The following is a 21,536-nucleotide window of genomic DNA, read 5'->3' as shown; positions in this document are numbered from 1 at the left end:
ACAGATTCAATAAGCTCAGCAAACCCCAAGCACAAAAAAAGGTGAGGAAAACCACACTAAAGCACATTGAAATCAAACTTCTGAAAACCAATGATAAAATGACAGTCTTAAAAGTAGCCAGGGTGGTGGGGGGGAGGGTTATATACACAAGAACGTGAGACATACAGCAGATTTCTTGTCAGAAACAATGCAAGTGAGAGACAGTGGAACAAAAACAAAAACCTGAGACAAAAACTGTCTATTCAAGATTCTACACCAGTGAAAATATCATTCAAAGAATAATGGGGAATAAAGAGTTTTCAAGATATATGAAATGTAAAAGAATGCATACATGGCAGGTCCACATGGTAAGAAAAGCTAAAGGAAGCCCTTCCAAAAAAAGGAAAATCATACTAGATAGAAATAGGGATCTATAAAAAGGAATGGAGGGCACTAAAAGTGGTAAATACGTAACAAAATGTAGATGTTTTATTTCTATTTAGAGTGCTACAAAAGATATTTCAGTGATAAAAATTAATAAAAGTGTAATGTGGAGCTCAGAACACTAGAAGTAAAATGAATTGCAACAGAAGCATAAAGCCTAAGAGGTGAGAAGTCAAAGTCTATTACAGTAAGGTTTTCCCACTCTATGTGAAGTGATATAATGTCACTGTGAAATACTGAAGATGTAAATTACAAACACTAAAGCACATTCTAAAATTAAACACAAGATTATAGCTAATAAGGCAACAAAAGAGACAAAATGATGTCCTAAAAAATATATACAATGCAAAGGCACACACAAAAAAAGGTGGGGAAAAAACAGATGGAATAGGAAAATGTACATATATTAAGAGAAGAGATTCAAACCTACTTATATCTCTAATCACATTAAGTGTAAATGATTAACATACCCCAGTTAAAAGACAGATTGCCAAATGGATGAAAAAATGGGTCCAAACTGCATGCTGCCCCTAAGAAACCCACTTTAAAGATAAAGATGTAAATAAGTTTTAAAAAATGGAAAATGATATACCATGCTAACATTAATCAAAATAAAGATGGAGTATCTACATTATTATTTGACAAAGTCAATTTCTGGCCAAAGAATACTAGTATGAGGGAGAGGTTCAGACAGGGGCACAAGCAAACTTCTGGGTACGACAAGTAGGTTCACTGTCCCGATTCCAGTGCCTAATTTAGAAGTGTATACCCACATCAAAACGCAAACAATGAATCATGGAACGCTACCTCAAAAACTCATGATGTACTACTGTTCGGTGACTAATGCAACATAATAAAAAAAACTATTTAAAAATGTATTAAATTATATGCCTTACATATGTCGTTTATTGTATAACAACTGCTCTTCAACAGAGACATTAAATTAAAAAGAAATCCAACTGGCCCAATGTCACACAAGTAGCGGAAGGGGTAAAAGTGGGATTTGAACCCAGGGAGCCTGCCTATAGAGCCCGTATTCACACGCACTGTCTCCTGCACATGCTTCCTGGAGCTAGCTTACTCTCCAGAGCTACGCCTGCTTCATGTTGTGACTAAACTCTCCTCCTCCTGGGTTCCCTCCCAGGTAGTACCAAGAGACATTTCACCACTGATCAACATTTCCTTTGGTGGGTATTTAGAAGCCCTTGGGGTTCATGGAAATCCTTCTCTAGGGTCCCCAAGTTCCACTGGCACAAGTGTGCACTTCCAGACACTGGCGAGGCTCTGAGCCCAGAGGCTGGGGGAACCTGGCTGCAGTTCTGCCAGCTGCTCTGAAGTTCTCTTCTGTAACGGAGGCGGCAACATTTATTTTCAAAACTGGGAATATGGGCATGATGTACAGAGAGTGGTTACGATTCTTTCATTCATTCATGCACTCTTTTTTTTTTTTTTTTTCTGGTGACGCATATAATTAAAACAAAGTCACACTACTGCCGTAAATTAGGATGAACTCATAAAATGCCATCTTCTTGTCTTCGACACATTGTTTACAATAAAAATTTGATCAGGAGAATTTTGTTTGAAATACGCAAAATTAATGCAACCTATGAGAAAATTTAGTATCACACTTGGAAGCAGTGGATTGATGGATCCTTCTGTGTGCAGACAAGCCAAATATTTCTTTAAGCACACCACCACTCCTCACCCTTGCTGGGCAGCCCCTGAAGTCATTGGATCGGTGACACAGGTGAGGGAGATGAGCTACAGCAGGCAACCCCCTGCCTGATACGGCTGCTTCTCGATGCAGCTCATGAGTCCTCTGGTTGTTCCCCCAAAGCTGAGTGCCCAGTGAGGGATTCCCTAGTCCCTTCCACATCTGGGTTTTCAGATTCAGAGACTGAGCTCTAAGTGGTTTTCCTGACTTGTCAACAAACCTTATTTTGAGGGATGGGGAGGAAGAACTAACTACCTCCCATCCCTCCCCTCCGCTTTGCTATTTATTTCTAAGCAACGACTCTAGTTCCAAGCCTGCCAGTTCACCTTCTACAGATTCTCTCATGCAACCTGCATCGTGGGCTGCTGCTCAGTGGCCAAAAGCAAGGTTCCCACCCCAATCCCCACAGAGGTATCTGTTAGAGGATGGAGGCTGGCTGATTCATAAACAGGAAGAAAAACAGGCTAACGGGCTGAGTCTAGGTCAATTACCCCTCAATGGCTCTGGTATTTTTTTTTTTTTTTTATATTACCTTCTAAAATTCCATGTGTGGGGGTTTCTTTCAAAGCCTGGCTAAAAAGAGCTACTAGATTTGATGGGGAAGAGCTGGCTAAGGAAGGCTGCAGCCTTGGAAACATCACAGAAACATTTATGGTGATGGAGGCGACACTAATAATACCACGAAATCTTAGCAACTCAGACGGGAGAAGAAAAAGGGAAACACTTAAAAATGTATACTGGATGTGCGACAGAAGGTTTTTAAAAACGTTCCTCAAGCAGAAACGTTGAACCTGCAGGCTACAGCGTACACTTGGAAGAACAACAATTCTCATTCATCAAGTATTTTGAGAGCTGAGCAGGGCCAGGCACTGTCTGAGGCTCCCAGCGACACGGCCTTGTGCAAACCAAGTCCCAGCTCTGGGGGGATCCTCTGTTTTGGAAGGGGGCGGTGTTAAGTGTTTTGTGGCGATGACATCTGAGCAAAAACTCGAATGGGATGGAGGACAGGCCAAATGTTATCTGGAAATCAAATATAAGAGGAAAACTATTTGTGTTAAAAGAGAAATAAACAAAAAGGGAACACAGAGAACCCCAAAAGGTTGAACCGGTACATTTTCCCTGCTTAGCATTACGGTCTTCTATCAAAAAGGGAGTCTATCTAGAAACGAGGCGATCTACACCTTTGGTTTCTTTAGTATAAAACCTAGGAGGATGTTATAATTTCTTTTTCTTTTTCGGTGCTCTGGGGACAGTGATAAGATTTCCAAAACTTACGCACTTAGCAGTTCATTCCAGAACACGTGAGACTAGGTCCAGGAAGAAACGAAAATGAAGGCATGCCAACTTGGGATCACCAGTCACATAAACACATGCATGCTTTAGTATATGCATAATTTGCCAAGGGGGAAAGTGGATTAATAAACTTTAATTATAGAATAAAGCCAAAACAAACCTAATGTTTCAGGTAAACTGGAACCATCAACAAGAATGCATGCTCCTTTGAATACAGTGACAAGTCACTCTACTCTTGACCCTTGTTTGGAAAATATTTACTTCTGGACCCTTGGTTTTTGCATGCTAATGTTATTTTCCACTTAAAAGAACCAAGACTTCCTGGAGAAAAGTTAGTTCTGGGCTGAGAATTATAACCTGGGACCGGAGATAATGAGAAAACTAAGACACAAAAAAGAGCTCATGGGGAAAACTTGGGAGGGGTTGTACTCGCCAATCTGATTTCAGTCACTGATACGAGATGAGCTGAGAAAGGCAGGAGGCCACACTGATGCCCAAAGAGATAAAAAATATGAAGTGTGGTGGAGAGGCACCTTTGACTAGGTAATAACCGACTGAAGTCCAACGATGACACAATGTTAACGTGCAGCCCACGGCAGATGAACACACACCCACTGAAGCAGAGCGGGCAGCTGGCGAGAAGATGGATTTGTGTTTGCTGGGCCAGAACCACGCACACAGGCGGATGTTAGATCAGAATTAGGGTTAGAGGGAGGAAGACAGGCTTTCGGGAATGCCATCTCGGGACACCAGAATGTGGCCGCCTGTGCCTTCACCCCAGGACGTGGATGTGGCCTTAAAGGGGGCTGGGCTTGTTTTAAGAACCGGAGAAGCCAAATGATTACGACCATACCACGAAGCATCAAACAGTAATGCCCCTATGAGAAAGTCAACATAATCTCAGCGCTGCTTCTTTTTGTCCCACACAGGACTCAAAAGCAGCAAGGAGAATACAAGGTTAGTGAGCTTCTGAGTAAGACGGATGGAGTGTGATTTCTGGCTCTACCAGACAGGTAAAACCTTGGCCATTTTACTTCTCTGTCTTCTCATCTGAAAGCCAGGTGAATGCCTATGTCTCACGAAGTCATGAAATTATAGGAGATAAATAAAGCCTATAAGGAACCCCCCGCAGGGCTTCAACCACAGCAGGAAATCAGTGAATGTCAATTCTTTCTCCTCCGTGTAATGGAGGCAACTTCTCTCATTCACGGATCCACCTGGATGCTAGTCCATGAATGAAAGAAATGGAAGGAAGGGGAAGGGTACTGGACTTAATCATGTTCTGAATTTTTCTAGCAGAAGCTGCTCAAGATTCTTAGTATTTCAGCTACAGTAAAACCAAAGTCGTTTTGTATAATGCATTCATGTGGTGGTTTTGAGGGAGCATTCCCCCATATGCCATTATTTCTTTTTCTAACCAGGTTTCAGTATAAAAATTATAGAGAATATTTTCATTCAATCAACTTAATGACCAGTAGTCTCCCTACTGAGCTTTCTTAGTATTTCCACTTATTCAAAATAAAGCAAAAATCTACTTCATAAAACTCAAAAGAAAAAAAAAATACAGTTCTAACATTTTAAGTATTTCAAAACAAAAATTGTTATTAACAAAATTTACATTCCTTAGGAATTATCTAGAATTTAGTTCCAAAATAAATTCGCTAGTTGCAAGACATAGTCTATTAAAAGATCACCACTCACGCAGTTTCTATTGAGAATGCACAAGAACAGATTAAAAATGCTCATAATCTCACACAAACAGTCTGAAACACACACGTCATCTTAGCTCACAGCCAAAAAAATTAGATGAGAGAGAAGAATTAAGACAAAAAATCCATGTCTCTTGTGTGGGAACCTGAAGCCCAACCTCATCCTCTCATACACAGTGAATTCCTCCAACACCCATTCTTTCTCCTTTCGAACCCTCACGACCTTTCAAATATAGAAAACCTTACTTTCAATCACTTAAACTGTTAGGTGGGAAAATACCCCTCTTTAAAGATACTCAACACAAAAGTACGTTTTGTTGTTTTTTTCTTCCTTATTCTACTCTGTGACCTCTTTGTGAATGACACCTTTTCCCATCTCACATTAGATTATAAAGGGAAAATGGACTGCTACAGATTCTTCCAAGGATACAGGAAAAACTGACGCTATCTGAGGCATATTATAAAAAAAGTAAGATTTCACAATACTTAACGCCAAGAATAACCATGATCACTGAACTGAGTGAGAAACCTTCTTTCAAGGTCTCATCTAGAGTCCCTTTCTAAGACTCAGGACCCTTTAAGAAGGTTTTGATTTTTTTTTTTTAATTTATTTATTTGCTTAACACACACAGATAGAAAGAGAGAGAGAGTGCAAGCAAGCAAGCACATAAGCAGGGGGACTGGGTGAGGAAGAAGCAGGCTTCCTGCCGAGCAGAGAGCCCAATGTGGGGCTCAATCCCAGGACCCTGAGATCATGACCTGAGCCGAAGGCAGAGGCTTAACCCACTGAGCCACCCAGGCACCCCAAAAATGTTTTGGTTATACTTGCTTCAACAGTGTACCTGGTAAGGAGGCTTCCACTCAATCTCGGCAAATGAGTGGAAAAGAACCAGCAGGGGAGAGAAAACCGATTAGAGGCATACATTCCTCAGACAGACTGAGAGTGTGGGTCTAGACCTCCACCATAAAGCAAGTTATTTCCTTATTTCAATAAAGTGGGTCACATGAAGGTTTTGGTTTCCCAATGCATATAAAAGTTATGTTGACATCATACTGTAGTATATTAAGTGGGCGAAAGTATTCTGTCTAAATAAATACATATTTTGTCTAGAAAAGGCTGACCACCATGTGAGCTTGAGGCAAGTCCTCATCTTTTGGCTGGGGGAGGGTCTTGCTCCAATGCTGATGGCTGCTGACTGGTCACTCAGGGTGGTGGCTGCTCACTATTGAGGTGACTGTGGCAATTTCTTAAAATAAGACAGCACTGGGGGCGCCTGGCGGGCTCAGTCAGCTAAGCAACTGACTCACAATTTCGGCTCTGGTCACTATCTCGGTCGTGAGAGCTAGTCCTGTGTTGGGCTCCGTGCTCAGCACGGAGTCTGCTTAGGAGTCTTTCTTTCCTTCCCCTTCTGCCCCTCCCCCTCCTTTCTCTATATCAAATAAATAAATGAAATCTTAAAAAAAAAAAAAAAAAAAAGAGCAACGAAATCTGCCACCTTACCCGACTCCTCCTTTCCCAAACAACTTCTCTGGATCACAGGATGCTGTTTTAGCACCGTACCCAAAGCAGAACTTTTTTCCAAAGTTATGCCAATCCTTTCAAACCCCGCAGAGTACATAATACTCTAAATCCTTTTCTGTTGTTTCAACCATCTTTAGGGCATCTTCACTAGATTCCCACTTTCTTTGCATGTCCCTACCAAGCAACTCTTCATCCATTCAAGTTTTCTCATGAGATCACAGCCATTCAGCGCCATCGTTAGGCTCCACTTCTAATTTTAGTTCTCCTGCGATTTACCCCCAACGGCAGCTGTGTCTCAGGAAGGGGAGGCCTGAGCAGCCGGAGAGACAGGGCACCAGCCAGTCCATGGAGCAGCCAGAACACACAACGTCCACCCGTAAAGTCTGTTGTCTTACCGAAGCACAACCTGTGGGGGCCTAAAGCAATGACACTAGTAACATCAAAGATCACTGATCACAGGTCACCATCAGAAATATACCAACAGGGGGATGGACAGGGTGGCTGGGTTATGGACACGGGGGAGGGTATGCACTGCCTGACGATTCACAGACTGGTACCCCTGGGGCAAATAATACGTTGTATGTTAATAAAAATAATTAAAAAAAAAAAAAGAAATATACCAACAATGCAAGAGCTTGAAATATGGGGAGAATTACCAAAACGTGACACAGACACAAGAAATGAGCAAATGCTACTTGAAAGATGACACCAAAAGACTAGCTTGACACGGGCCTGCCAGAAGCCTTCAAAGCGAGAATCATCCCAGTAGACCAACGAGCCGCCCCAAGCCTTCAATGTTTAAAAACCACGCACCATCTGAGAAGCACAATAAAGCAAAGTGCAATAAAACATGGTATGCCTATATACCGCTAGTCTTTGTGGTTTCTTAACTTCAAGGGCCCTACCGGTTCTTCTGTGGTTTGTAAACACTCTATTAAGTAGTGAGTATGTGTACAAAACAGCACATTCAACAGGTACCGAAGGCTAAACAGCAAGGACAGTATGGCCGCCCTCCAAGCCTGTAGCCACCCAGGTTCCTTCCCTAGAGATGACCACCCACACCAGTATCCCAAGTCTCTCTCACAAAGAGAGACAACATCTGTAACACATACACACTCCCTTAACAAGGCCATCATGGAGTCTGCGGATTTCTGAGAGGAAGGGCTCACTTTCGAACACAGTTCACTGATTTGCCATTAAAAAACAATTCATTTCTAATCTGGGAGAAGTATGGTAAAAAAGCGGAGATCTATACGGTGAAAGACTAATGTGAAGACGTCATCTTCAATACTGTATTTTGAGAATGCATTTTAATGTTTTGGCTGTTGCTTACTGGGCACGGCAAAACACACACACACACACACACACACACACACACACACACAAAATACAACTTGGTCAACCCTAGAGGCCGGAATGGTTTCTGTTTTTTCTTTTGTGATTTCTCTCAGAAATCAGGGCAACCTGTCAGTGGCTCCTCCGCGTGAGACAGGTCATTTATATAAGACATCGGGGGCATGCACAGGCGAAGCCCAGGCTTGTAGGAATCTTGAGTATTGCTCTCAAAAAGATTACAGCCTCTTAAGGGAGAGAAAACATGTACTCAGCTCCCTTTCCCCCGCCCCACCAAATAAAGACCATTATTCACAGATATAAATACTATGTTATAAAATGATAAACAGCATTCATAATGAGCTGACCACAGTGTCTATCACATGGTCAATGCTCAGTAACTGGTGACTATTAGTATTAAAAGGAAAGGTAAAGGTTCTGAAGAAAAATGATAAAAGGGACTTGGAAAACCTGGGCGACAGGGAAATATTCAGAAAAAAGGTCTAAGGAAGCAGTATTTGGTACTTGAAGAACACGTGGGCTTTCAATAGGTAAATAAGGGAAAACGGAACATTCCAGGCAGAGAGAAGAGCACTTAAGGAGACGGGAGGTGGGCAGGCACATTTTGTATGTTTGATGGTAAATAACCCAGCTTTGTCTTTCCCAGTGGATCTGTCTAGAAGCTCCACAGTGGAAGCTTAGCCCTCCCTTGGACCTCGGCCAAGATCCTTCCATCCTAGAGACTAGTGAGGGTCTGGTACACTCAGGACAGGGCTCGGGTGATGGAAAAGCTCCCCTCCAAACAGCTCATCCCACAGGAGAGAGATCCAGTCTTCTGTGACTCCTTCAGAATGGTGTCAGGAGCAGTGCCAAGAACACAAGAGACCTAAGCCTGAGTCTCAGTTCTCAGAAGGCACACACGGAGCCCATCCACAAGGGAGGCAGTCTGCCGACTGCTGTTCCCCCATGCCACTTCCAAGAGCTCAAATTCAGCAATCTCATCCCAAAAGGAAGGACAGAGCTTGCGAATTCTTAACTTTGGAGTACAACTGTAATAGAATTCCAAAGGAAATGGAGATCCTAGGTTAAAACAGATGCTACACACTTCACGTTCCAACATGAGGTGTCCTACCTTCTGTCTACGTGGCATCCTCTGTCTTCCAGTTAGACCCAACAAAATATTCTACTGGAGAAAAACAAAGGGAAGAGTTTCCACCTAAGACACTAATGATCACCCTGCTGACCCTTTGCATGAAATTATAAGTAAGTTCTCTAATACGGCATTGTAAATATAACACACGACCGACAAAACGCACAGTCTTAAACGATCCTTTACATGCCACTTTCTCTACCCTATTAAGATGCTCGTTGTTTCTTTGATTTATCTGATAATAAATTTTTGATGACTGGTAAGTCTCATAAAATTGCTCTGGTGCTGACTACACTGATTAATAAGTCTGAAGAATCGAAAGTGTCAGGAATTCATGTGTACGAATAAGTTACTGCCAAACATATATTAGGTATTCCATAAAATATAGAATAAAAAGGTTGATCTGGTAATTTTATCTTGTATCCATTTTCCTGTAACAATTTATATTCAGGGTCATCATCATCCTTCGTTGCCTTAAAAAAAAAGAAATCAATGAAGTAAGTCCATATGGGGGCAAATTCAGGAATTAAACTAAATTTAAAAAAAAAAGGAATGGACTAATATAAGATAACAAAACATGTTTCCCAGAAAAAAAAATAAATCGGAATTAGATATCATTGCTGGGGCAACTTGGAAATGATCTAGTTTGAATCTTTGAGATGGGGAAGCTGAGCATGGGTATGAAGAGGCTGTTTGCCACCGACGGAACTGAGACCTGAGGCCCACCTCGAGGACCAGGACATACACTAAGAGCAGACCGTCAGAGCACAGTGTGCCTGTGTCTTTATGCCATGGGCGTCACATGAAAATAGGCATTCCATCTCTGATGCCCCTCTCTCTGCTGGAAAAGCAAACCACCTTAATTACATGAGAATAGAATTCCCTGCCCTGGGAATAAATAAACATAGTCTTTATTTCTGTAATCTACTGCCCTGTCATTAGTAGTCTCAGTCTTGCCTGTTAAGACTACAGAGATAAGGTACGAAAAATGTAACAAAGTTGTCAGGGCTCCAGATGTGGTAACTGGAACTCTAACATGAGAGAGGAAATCTCTCACCCCTTACTGAGTAACATGCCAGTAGCTACCACTCAGGACCACAAAGTCCCAGGGAGAAGATCCCATACCTGCTAGCGTGGGTCCCGTGGCATATGAAGCAGACAGGAGGCACAAAGGCCTTCTGCACAGCATCTTCCTTCTAGAAGATTCTTGTGGCAGAAACAGCATGGAGTCCAACAGTTGATGCTCAATGTAACCCTCCCTTCTTGAATTCTCTAGCCAAATAGGACAGAACAGAGGGCTTTCTTAGGCACCCTTCAGTCCCATGGGACCCTTAAATCCTAACCAGTTTGTTTTGATATGGTCCACTGCAAAAAGATCAGAAATAAAAACACTGACTCCTCTACCAGGCACAAGAGCCTATCCCGTGTCCAAACAGGAGTGAATCTGCATGCTTTGGAGGAACAGCGAACTCCAGAAGCCAAGCATATTAGGAAAGGCATGGGGGAGGGAAGTGGACCAAGTCTCAGAGAGTTATTCAAACATATTTGCTAATAAAGAAAATATGCCTACCATGAAGTTATGGGGGCTGCGGAGGAAAAGCGTAAAGAGGCGGAACACGTGGATAGAGGAAAGAATGCTATTTCTGGGCATCCGAGTAACAGTGTTATGGGTTGAACTGCACCCCTCTCTACTCCCAAACTCACTTATTTGAAGCCTTAGCCCCAGGCACCTTGGAATGTGATCATATTTGTGTCCCTATAAAAATGGGAAATTTGGATGTAGGCAGCGATGCACAAGCAACAAAGATGATGTGAAAAGACACAGGGAAAAAGTGACCATCTACAGGCCAAGCAAAAAGGCCTGAAATAGATCCTTCTGTCCGAAAAAAAACCCCAACCCCACCCACTTCTTAATCTTAGATTTCCAGGCTCTAGAACCCTGACACAATGAATTTCTGCTGGGTGGCTTAGACAGCAAAACTTGGACAAAACTAGCTATCAGCAGGAAGAAAAAGAAAAAGCCATGTACTTACTCAGAAACCTGACATAAAACAACCAGAACCAGAACGATTATTTATTCTCTGAATATACATTATCAAATTGGATGAAGAATCAGAACTATGTACAATCTAAAGGTAATGTTACAGCATATGTTCCAGGTGAAACTACTTAAAAATTAACTATCAGAATGGAATTCTTGATGGGAAAAATTTTATACCATGAGTCTTGAAAATACATATGAGATACTATACAAACACAACAGGATAAAATATGTCAAGTTGTTTCCTTAATGGTTGGCAAATAAACTGTAACATCAACAGATGCCTATGAATGTAACTCACAGCTGAGCTTTTTATCTGAAAAAGCTGAGTGAAAGTCCTTTCATAGAATACATTCTAAGTCAGAATATCTGATAGCATGGAAGAACCCTGAACTGCTAAAAATTACCAAAACCACCCCCTCAAAACCCTCTAATTCTTGACCATAATAAGAGACCTGATCTCAATAAAAAGCCAGCATGTAATAAAATATTACTGTGTAGAGAATAGAAATCACAGGTGTTTTTTATTATAAAAGTGCCACTTATTAATTTATCTCTCAAATAAAAACTGTAAATACATCCAATAACTCATTTTAGCAGGACTGAAAGCATTGAGCACTGAACTTTAAGATGACAGGGAGTTAAAAAAAAAGTTGTCAATATGCAGGGCTGATCAATTTCATTCCATTGAGGAGGTCAATACTCAATAGCTCAATATAATTATATCAAGTAAGTCTCATCTAAAAATGGAACTCTTAATAGCCCCTGCAGAGGAAGTAATATGACACATTTCCTTTTTAGAGCACAGGCTGACTCTAGCCTATGCTGATTTTCTTCTGTCAAGTGAACAAATTATATTCTATTTACTTTAAATTGATACTGTAGCCAATCACTCTGTACATTACACTCTAGCAATACAAGAGAGGCTCAAGAGGCTCGATGCATGCCTGACCATCAACATACAAGTCGATACCAGGTGCGGAGGGAGGACAGGATTGTTCTGCTCTTCAAAATCATAGTATGTTGGGGTGCCTGGATGGCTCAGTGGGTTAAAGCCTCTGCTTTCGGCTCAGGTCATGATCCTGGGCACCTGGGATCGAGCCCCGCATCGGGCTCTCTGCTCGGCAGGGAGCCTGCTTCCTCCTCTCTCTCTGCCTGCCTCTCTGCCTACTTGTGATCTCTGTCTGTCAAAAAAAAAAAAAAAAAAAAAAAAAAAAAATCATAGTATGTAAAAGTAGGAGGTTCAGGATAAACATCACTCTTCTCCTTTTCTTGTGGAAGTTGTGGTTTTTTCCCCATTTATTCTCAATGTATTCTCAACTTTTTAATGTAAGTACACTAGTCGCTGGATAAAAAGCAGATGCACTGACAGAGCTTCTGCTCAATGGTCAAACCTGACCAACCCTGTACCCACAGAGCTGGCAGGCCAGCAGCAGGTGGCTGGGCTGTGACCACACTGGAGGACCACGGTGAATGTGGACAGGTGAGGGAAGCTTCTCCAATCTGCATTACGTATCCAAGTCCGAGTAAAAAAAAAAAATCTCAGAATATGTGTAAGATGGGGCTTCCTGGATGCTTTCAGAAATACCGGGTAGCCCCGTGAAGCTGGTTTTTAAACCCCGGCAGGGTTTCGCCTTAGACCTTTATAGGTTTAGGGGGTGGAGGTTCCCTACTGTGACGGGGGAGGGGGAGGTTCCCTACTGCGACTCTTCCGGAACCCAGGTGCACTGGCCATGTCGAATGGGATGCACTTTCCATTTAAAAAACGGGGCTATTTTGCACAAGCTACAAAATTATAGAAAAATAAAGCTTCAAAGAGCATATAAAAACTTGATGTATCAAGAAAATGGTGAACATGCACCAAGACAACAGAAAAATACTAATTACCTCTGAAGCATACCCGAATAACCATGTTCAACAAGTCAGCAGCAGAAAAGCAAAGATCCTTTCAAATGTAAATTACATGAAGCAATCTATCCAGAAAACTTGGGAGAGAGACAAAATTGTTATGTACTCTTCTTCACGCAATCTGTTTTCGTCTCCTTCCTTTAAGAGGGAGGTAATAATTTACCAAGGGAACGAACAGCTCAAGGTGAATGTCAAAGACCCACAGCTGATATTACTTGTTCTGACTGAGGTCTGTTGCAGTGGAATAAACATGTCTCAACTCCTTGTGCTGGTAACACACTATCTGGAGAAAAAGGAATGCTGTGCCATTTTACCAATGAAAATAAGCATCAGATAAGGGATATGACACAATTCCACCCAAAATATACCTTATGGGTTTCCTTCTCCTCTTTGCTATTTCTTAGCGATGTTAGGTCAATGCAACATATTTGCATGCAAATGGATCCGGAGCCGTCAGAAGTTTGAATCTTATTTTTTGTCTTATGGAGGAAATGTGATAATACATTTATCAACTTAGGAAAGGATGGAAATATACATATGGAACACCTATAAAGGAATATAAATTACCAGGAACCCAGTACACAGTCAACTTTTAAAGATAAAAACAGTATTTTATGTTCAAAGCTTTAGGGGGAAAAAAAAAAAAAACAACAACCCTGGATCTTCATTTTCATGTCTACTGTAAAGAAATATTGTTTTTCTCTGGCTTAATTTGAGCTATTTTCAGATACAGTAATGAATGAGAAGTCTACATTTTTCCTGCCTTCCTGTGTCACTAAGTAAAATTCACTAACTGCTAGAAAGGTCCTGGAAGTTTAACCCTCTCCTTCATCCTTCTGTGATATTTATAAAACCATCTGCTAGTTCTGTGCATCCATTTATACTTCAGCAGAAAATAATAAGGTTTGGAGAGCTTTGTTGAACGGGATTTCCTTCCAGAAAGAATGGTCTCAAAATGAAGGGATCACCTACTAGGTTTGAAATGCCGCGGCCTTTTGGTAGACCAGACAGATTGGTTATTCGAGGGTCTTCTAGGTCACTGAAGCGGCAGCCATTACAGGATATGTAAGCTGTTTAAGAAAGGCCCATTTACATCCGCCATAGCCCATACACAGGTTTGCATGCAGCGCAGAAAAAAGAAAACATTTCTTAGTTTGAACTGTGCCAGGGAAATAAGTTCAGAGACAATCACCAGCAAACAAAAGTCATGCTTCTTACAAATCAAACAGGATGACTTATTTTGCTAGATTTCTAGCAAAAAGAAATTGCTGGCATTTTTCTCATCATGGCCCACCACTCGCCAAGTGTTGCTTTGTGAAAATGTTTCCACTAACTGGCGTGAATAATCATAAGGCTGGTCTTCACTCAAGATTAAAGAAGAAAATAAAAATGTGAGTGACTGTGGCGCCTATCCCTAGAGACAAAAGCAAGTCCCAGGGCGGGAAGAATGACGGGGAAGCATTCTCTGAGTGATGTCGCTCTGGAAATGAGGCTTTAGGACCACCATGCTTCGCAAATTGCAGCCTTCATGAGGATGCCTGCTTTCCAAATGCCTCTTTCAACCGGCACATTTTCAGCCGAACATTTGTCAAACCTCGCCTTTTGTTAAGAGTTAACATGTCAGCTTTTAAAATGGCTTGTAGTTCCTATCCACCTTCCTTGATGGAAATGTGAAAAGTCTGAGTTACTCCCTTTCACAAAGCATCTTGTCAAGGATCCTGACTCTAATCTGACTTCTCCTTCTGGGGAGTGGGGCGGGGGGGGGAATCTACCTTCCGGAAACTTAACAAGTGGTGACTATTTGATCCCAATTCTGCTTTACAGAGATAAGGGTGGTCACGCAAGAGAACCAGCACCAAATACAGAGTTAAGGGGTGACCCGATAGCTTGACCACAGACAGAAAATGCTAATGCCCTCGTAGGGTTTGCTCTTCAACAACCTGACCGACCAATGACCGTACTCGAATAGAGGGGGTAACATAATGAATGGGTAGTGCGGTGACACCAGCCAATATGTTCCCTTTGCGGAATGTATGATAAATGGACAAAACGCAGTCTCCACCTGAGAAATGATGAGGAGGACGTGATGGATGCCCCAAGTGGACTCAACGGAACCAGCCCCTGAAAAATGACACCTTGACACACTCCCGGCCACACCTAGCCACGGCTCCTCCCAGCTCAAGTGCACCAGTTCCTGTCTTCACCACATCAGATCATCTCAGAGCGTTTGAATTCTTCCTGCACCTTGATTTCACTATTTTGATTCAAATGTCCACATCCCCTCTTGGAAGTCGGACCATCCATCTTCTCTGCCCGTTGCTGCTCTAGACTCAGAAGGCCTCCAAGGATGTGCCTGGAACATGAAGGTCACTGTGAAAGTCAACCACGGACGCGGATGAAAAGGAAGCAAGCCAGTACGTTCTTTACTGACCTCGCTTAGGTAAGGAGGCAACTGGTTAGAAAAAATGGCAAAAAAGGAAGGCGATTCATCAGCTACTTAAGGGCCAAAGCAAAATTAAAATATGCTTTCTTGGTATTCTGAAGATCAATATGTAAAAAAAGGATCTGTTATTGGAAGGGGTATATGTGGCTTATAGAAACAGTTGTAAGAAAGCGAAGAATAGAAACTGCAGCTTTTAGAACAGAATACCTAAGATGAAGGAACTGAATGTGAAATTGGCTTTTCCGGAAAAATGGGAGTGTATTGAATAAAATGCCTCCTTAAAAGTCATCATGTGCACAACTTTATGCTACAAGTCCTCTGATTAGGAAGGAGCTACTTAAAAAAGAAAAAAATTAAAGAATTAAGTTGGGTTCTAGTTACAGAAGGCTATGGCAATACACAGCTATTCACATAAAAGAGTACTTCACATGTTAAAATTCCGTGAAACATAATGGTGGCATTTTTGTATAAAACATTTTTATACGGGGCTCCTGGGTGGCTCAGTGGGTTAAAGCCTCTGTCGTTGGCTCAGGTCATGATCCCAGGGTCCTGGGATCGAGCCCCGCATCAGGCTCTCTGCTCAGCAGGGAGCCTGTTTCCCCCCCTCTCTCTCTGCCTGCCTCTCTGCCTCCTTGTGATCTCTGTCAAATGAATAAATAAATTCTATAAAAAAAAATTTTATACAAAAATGCCACCATTTTTTAATAAATTTTTTATAAAAAAATTTTTATAAAATTTTTTTGGTAATTTTTTTAATAAAAAAGCCTAATATTAAGAGTCTGACTTAGTGTCTTACCTAGTTAATAGTCCATGTGTTTGGCTAGTTATGTTTGGTAATGACGGAGTGAGCACAGCTACCACGGGGCGATGGGTGAAGGGCGGAAAGTTGAAACAGGGAACAGCGAACACCTCTCTTTCCCAAGGAGGAGAGAAGAGAACCCCGAGGGAATTTGCCGAGGGGCCCTGCCCTTGTGGAGGTTACAGCAAGTGTATCCTCCCCGCGGAGGCTCCCGAAGACTCCTCTAAAAGCAGTGAACGGGGTACTAACCTGTCCCCCTAAAAGGGGTCAACAACTCTCCTGTGCTTATTTAAGCTTCTGAATGTTCATGTCACTGTTTAGAAGATAGTATCAGGGGCGCCTGGGTGGCTCAGTGGATTAAGCCGCTGCCTTCGGCTCGGGTCTTGATCTCAGTGTCCTGGGATCAAGCCCCGTATGGGCTCTCTGCTCAGCGGGGAGCCTGCTTCCCCCTCTGTCTCTGCCTGCCTCTCTGTCTACTTGTGATCTCTCTCTCTGTCAAATAAAATAAATAAAATCTTAAAAAAAAAAAAAAAAGAAGATAATATCAGTCTCCAGGAGGAAATCAAAAAGTAAGCGGGTGGGCAAATTGTTTAAATTACTCTGATCCTCAAAACTAGAGAGAGATGGCTACAGCCAACAGACATGTTCCTGATAAAACTGTCATGCCATATACTCCCTTTCGAATAACCGAACAATTAACTCAGTGAAGGCAAGAACCTCATTCATCCGAAATCCTAACCATGTTCAAACAACCAGAAATAGTTTATAATATATAATAAATAGTGTATAATGGTGATTAGTTGTAATAATGACTAATAATGACTGCAAGGTAATACAATATCCATAAATTCACAAATGAATATTTTAAAATGAAATTACAATTAGAAGGGCTTTTATATGCCACATATTCTAATATGTTATACATTATAAATTAATGGATAATAAAACAAAAGATCATTAGCCAGAATAAAAAAGTGTTTCGCCCAGTTCTCAGTCAAAAAAAAAAACCTGCTTGTAGATTTTTCTGCATGTTAAAATGTATGCAGACATTTTCTAAAAAGATAACCTACAAACCAAGATCCATGGAGATTGCCATTTACTAACAAAAAATTAGACAGCCATCTAAAATGTATGATAGCAATGATTAACAATTTAAGAGGAACAAAATGAACAATAAGCCGCTAATTTGCAATGACATTTTCACACATTTTCATAACAAACTAAATTTCCAAGGCTGAGCTATATTCATATTTAAAGAAACTATATATATAATTGCACATAATTCTGTTGCTCATGAAACAATAAAACACATCTTATACTTCTCTCATTTTAGTCTTACAGGTAAGGTTTAAGATATATTGCAAATGTCATGGTATTATCTTAAAAGAAAACTAAACCACGTTTTAAGCCACTTTCATAGACGAGGATACAATATCATGTCAGCAATTCTAGTCTGTTTGGTTTTAACACCATTGCTTCTCACAGCTCATCTTCTCTGGGATTCTCCCCGCTAGAAAGAGGACCATAACGAGCTCCGTATACAAGGGTACACGGAAGGGGGCTCCAGAACCACAGCCCGCCATGTATAGGCAGGGATTCTGCCCTGTTGGTTAATCCTGAGCCACTGACCCAGCACAGATTCAGCAAGGCCATTGAGTGGGGGGCCTTGTTCTGATCCCCCAAGTGCAAACTCCTGACTGCACGTGACCCTTAAAGATCCTCTAGCTCTTCTCAAAGGTTGGGGCTGCACACAAAATCCGATTAAAGTAGACTGTTTTTCTTTTTCAGTCTCTTCTGTATCTGCTTAGAACTAGCAGAGACCAGATTTCAGCATCAAGGGTCATGGAAGCATAGGAAAGAATGATCCCTTCAGTTGAGGGTGGGGTAGGATGAGGGGAAGATAATGTCAGAAGATATAACAACAGAGCCCGGAGATGTGCAAGAATGCCTGCCCACCTGGACACAATGAGGAAGAACCAGCGGTAGACAGTAAGGTTTGGAGGCCTGGCTCCCAACAAGCTGCCCTTGCCCCAGGGCAAGGACTTGAGGGATTCTGATGCTATGACATAAGTGTGCGGATTCCTCTTTCTCTTTTTCTGCCCCTTCCTTTTCTCTGAGAGAGATTACCATCTTGCTAGAGTAAGAGCTTCTGAAGAATAGAATGATGCTCCCCTAGTAGTTGCTCCTGATTCTATAAATAAACTGCTTAACAATTTTCTTCATAACATTTGTTATTCTTTGCGTTCAAAGGAGAAAAAAATACATGCTGATCTTACTGTGTCTGGTGAATTTCGTTAGTGCCTTGAATATTCAACTAATACCTTAAAACATTTTTTTAACAAATTTGATATAAATTCCCTTTGAAAATGTCAATTAAAAATCATCCATAAAAAAAGAGAAAATTACATGTGGTTATTAATAAAACATTTAAAAATACTGTAAGCTAACTGCTACCAATACGATAATGTCATATGATAATTTTTTAAATGGTGTAATTAGAAATACTATAAAACGACAACCTATTATTTTCAAGAATCACAGTCTACTTACTACTTGTACGTCTCAGAACGGATATATTCAAAAACATGGGACACGCCAAGCTGGAACTGGTCAGCAATTGGGGTCACCCAGGGATTGTTCTCTGCTTTGAACACTTGCTTCTGACCAGTTAAATCCAAGTTTCCTGCAACGACGGAAGGAAAGAGGAAAAGGTGAAGTTCATTTCATCCAACACAAATCAGATCTAAGAAGTACTGCCTAATAACCAGGGCACAACACCAAATATCTCTTGGATCATTTGATTTTATTTTTAAAAAATGTGTTATTTCAAGTCCTCAGTGGTAAGAAAGCAATGTTAGTCCTAGTACAGTGCCCCAAGAAATTAGGAAGGGAGAGAGGGAGTAAGAAAGGGGGCGGGGAGTCAAGGTAGAAAGGAAGTAAACCTGGAAGGAGTTCTTGTAAATGCAGCATATGCTGTATTTTTCTAGGTATTTGTTACAGAGGAAAAGAAAACCAAAAAAACAAAAAAATGGCCCATCCACAACTGAAAGAAACAGTCATATCAGAACTTTCTGAAATTTTACTTGACACCGCACATCACCATTTGTCCAACGTGATCTAAACCCAATCCAATCAACACCACTATTCATCAAAGCAGAATAGGAGTGAAGGAAGAATGCTGTCCAGGTAAAATTATTATTGCATTCCTCAGGTACCATAAGCACATCAAGGAATCAGCACTGAACAAATCTCATTGACATGGTCATGCTAGAAATTCACATCTGTACATCCTTATCAGATGACCTATTACCTTTAAAAAGCATGTGCACCTGAATGTTTATAGCAGCAATGTCCACAACAGCCAAACTATGGGAAGAGCCAAGATGTCCATCAACAGATGAATGGATAAAGATGTGGTGTGTATATATATATGATGGAATACTATGCAGCCATCAAAAAACATGAAATCTTGCCATTTGTGACAACATGGATGGAACTAGAGGGCATTATGCTAAGTGAAATAAGTCAATCAGAGAAAGATAATTATCATATGATCTCTTGATATGAGGAATCTGAGAAGACAAGTTGGGGGTTTTGGGGGGGTAAGGAAAGAAAAAAATGTAACAACATGGGATTGGGAGGGAGACAAACCATAAGAGACTCTTAATATCACAAAACAAACTGAGGGTTGGGGCGCCTGGGTGGCTCAGTGGTTTGGGCTGCTGCCTTCGGCTCGGGTCATGATCTCAGGGTCCTGGGATCGAGCCCCGCATCGGGCTCTCTGCTCCGCAGGAAGCCTGCTTCCCTCTCTCTCTCTCTCTCTGCCTGCCTCTCTGCCTACTTGTGATCTCTGTCTGTCAAATAAATAAATAAAATCTTTAAAAAAAAAACAAACAAAAACAAAAAAAAAACACAAACTGAGGGTTGCTAGTGGGTAGGAGAAGAGGGATAGGGGAGGGTATGTGCTATGGTGAGTGCTGTGAAATGTGTATGCCTGACGTTTCACAGACATGTACCCCTGGGGCTAATAATACATTATACGTAAATAAATAAATAAGAAACTTAAAGGCTGACCAATTGTGTGTGGGGGGGGAGCATTTCTTCATTTGATTCTCCAACAATCCCTAAGGTCAATCACTGACAGCATTTTATAGATGAAGAAATGGAATGGAAACATACAAAATTAAATAACATGTCCAAGATCTGAAAACTTAGGAATGGGGATTTGAACCCAAGGCTTTGACTCTAAATCTCGTATTCTTTCTAGAATGTCTGGGGAAACTATTAGGTTACATCTCCTAGATCAACCAAGGATGGGTTAAGGAACGCAGCATAAAAAACGGAGTAAGCGCCACCCATTTGAATATCATGTTAATTGGCGTTGCCTTTTTTGTTTGCTTGGGATACTAAAAAATGGAAAAGGCTACATGTGAAAGAGCTTCTTCTCATTGCACACTTGCCTCTACAAGAGACAGGAACAGGGCGGTTATAGACCAGAGATGCATACAGTTTATCCAGCGGGGGGTGGGGGGGCTCACCAAAGGCCCTTCCCTAAAAGCCCTACTGAGGAAGCTCATTTTCAGACTCCCAGCCTGCAGGCCAAGGCTATATAAACATAGACACCCAGCAACCATTCTTCCCAAGACACATCCAAAGTACCACGTTTGTCCTGTTTTGAAACTCTACTTGCCAATTTTGTCATAACTGATAACTCAAGATAAGGAGGACACGTTCTGGGAGCAGGTATGCCATGAAGCACATAATTTCTCAGCTGATCTAGGCTTTAGAAAGGAACAAACATTTTTACTGGGAAGATAATGTAATATTTCTTCCTAAAAGAATGCAGAGCTTCAATCTATCTTCTTTGTTAGATGAACTTGTTCTATGCAGAAAAAAAAGACCAATATAAAAGTGATTACAATTTAATAAAATGCTTTTAAAGAAAACTAATACTACCAAATATTACCAGTGAGTAATTCATCATGATCTTTCCAAAGCTACTTAGAATCTGTCGGTGTTAAGTACAAAAATTAGCAGATAAATTTCTCTCCAAGATTATCAATATTGTCAATTTCCTTATCTTAATGGTTAAACATCATTAGTCAGATACTAAATCATTTGGTAAATTAATGGGTTTTATTCTCTAAACCATGAGTCAGAAAACAGTCTAGGGCAAATGAAAATCCTAGAGCTGCAGAAATT

At 41.2% G+C, this 21,536-nt stretch overlaps 1 protein-coding gene across 3 annotated transcripts in view; it reads right to left on the bottom strand.

Moving 5' to 3' along the window:
- The window catches only part of RSU1 (Ras suppressor protein 1), a 186,143-nt gene that overhangs the window by 63,970 nt on the left and 100,637 nt on the right, over positions 1-21,536 (bottom strand). For 2 of the 3 annotated variants that reach the window (XM_059404244.1, XM_059404245.1), the window contains one exon: positions 18,885-19,017. The exons of the other annotated variant lie outside the window; for it this stretch is intronic. In XM_059404244.1, the coding sequence (XP_059260227.1) occupies positions 18,885-19,017 (133 nt within the window). The remainder of the gene's footprint in view (positions 1-18,884; positions 19,018-21,536) is intronic. 3 annotated transcript variants of the gene reach the window in all.

The sequence above is a fragment of the Mustela nigripes genome, chromosome 6 (genome assembly GCF_022355385.1).
Source record: "Mustela nigripes isolate SB6536 chromosome 6, MUSNIG.SB6536, whole genome shotgun sequence".
Taxonomy (NCBI): domain Eukaryota; kingdom Metazoa; phylum Chordata; class Mammalia; order Carnivora; family Mustelidae; genus Mustela; species Mustela nigripes.
Note: the sequence above shows the minus strand (reverse complement) of the source record. Positions and strands in the feature narration are given on the sequence as shown.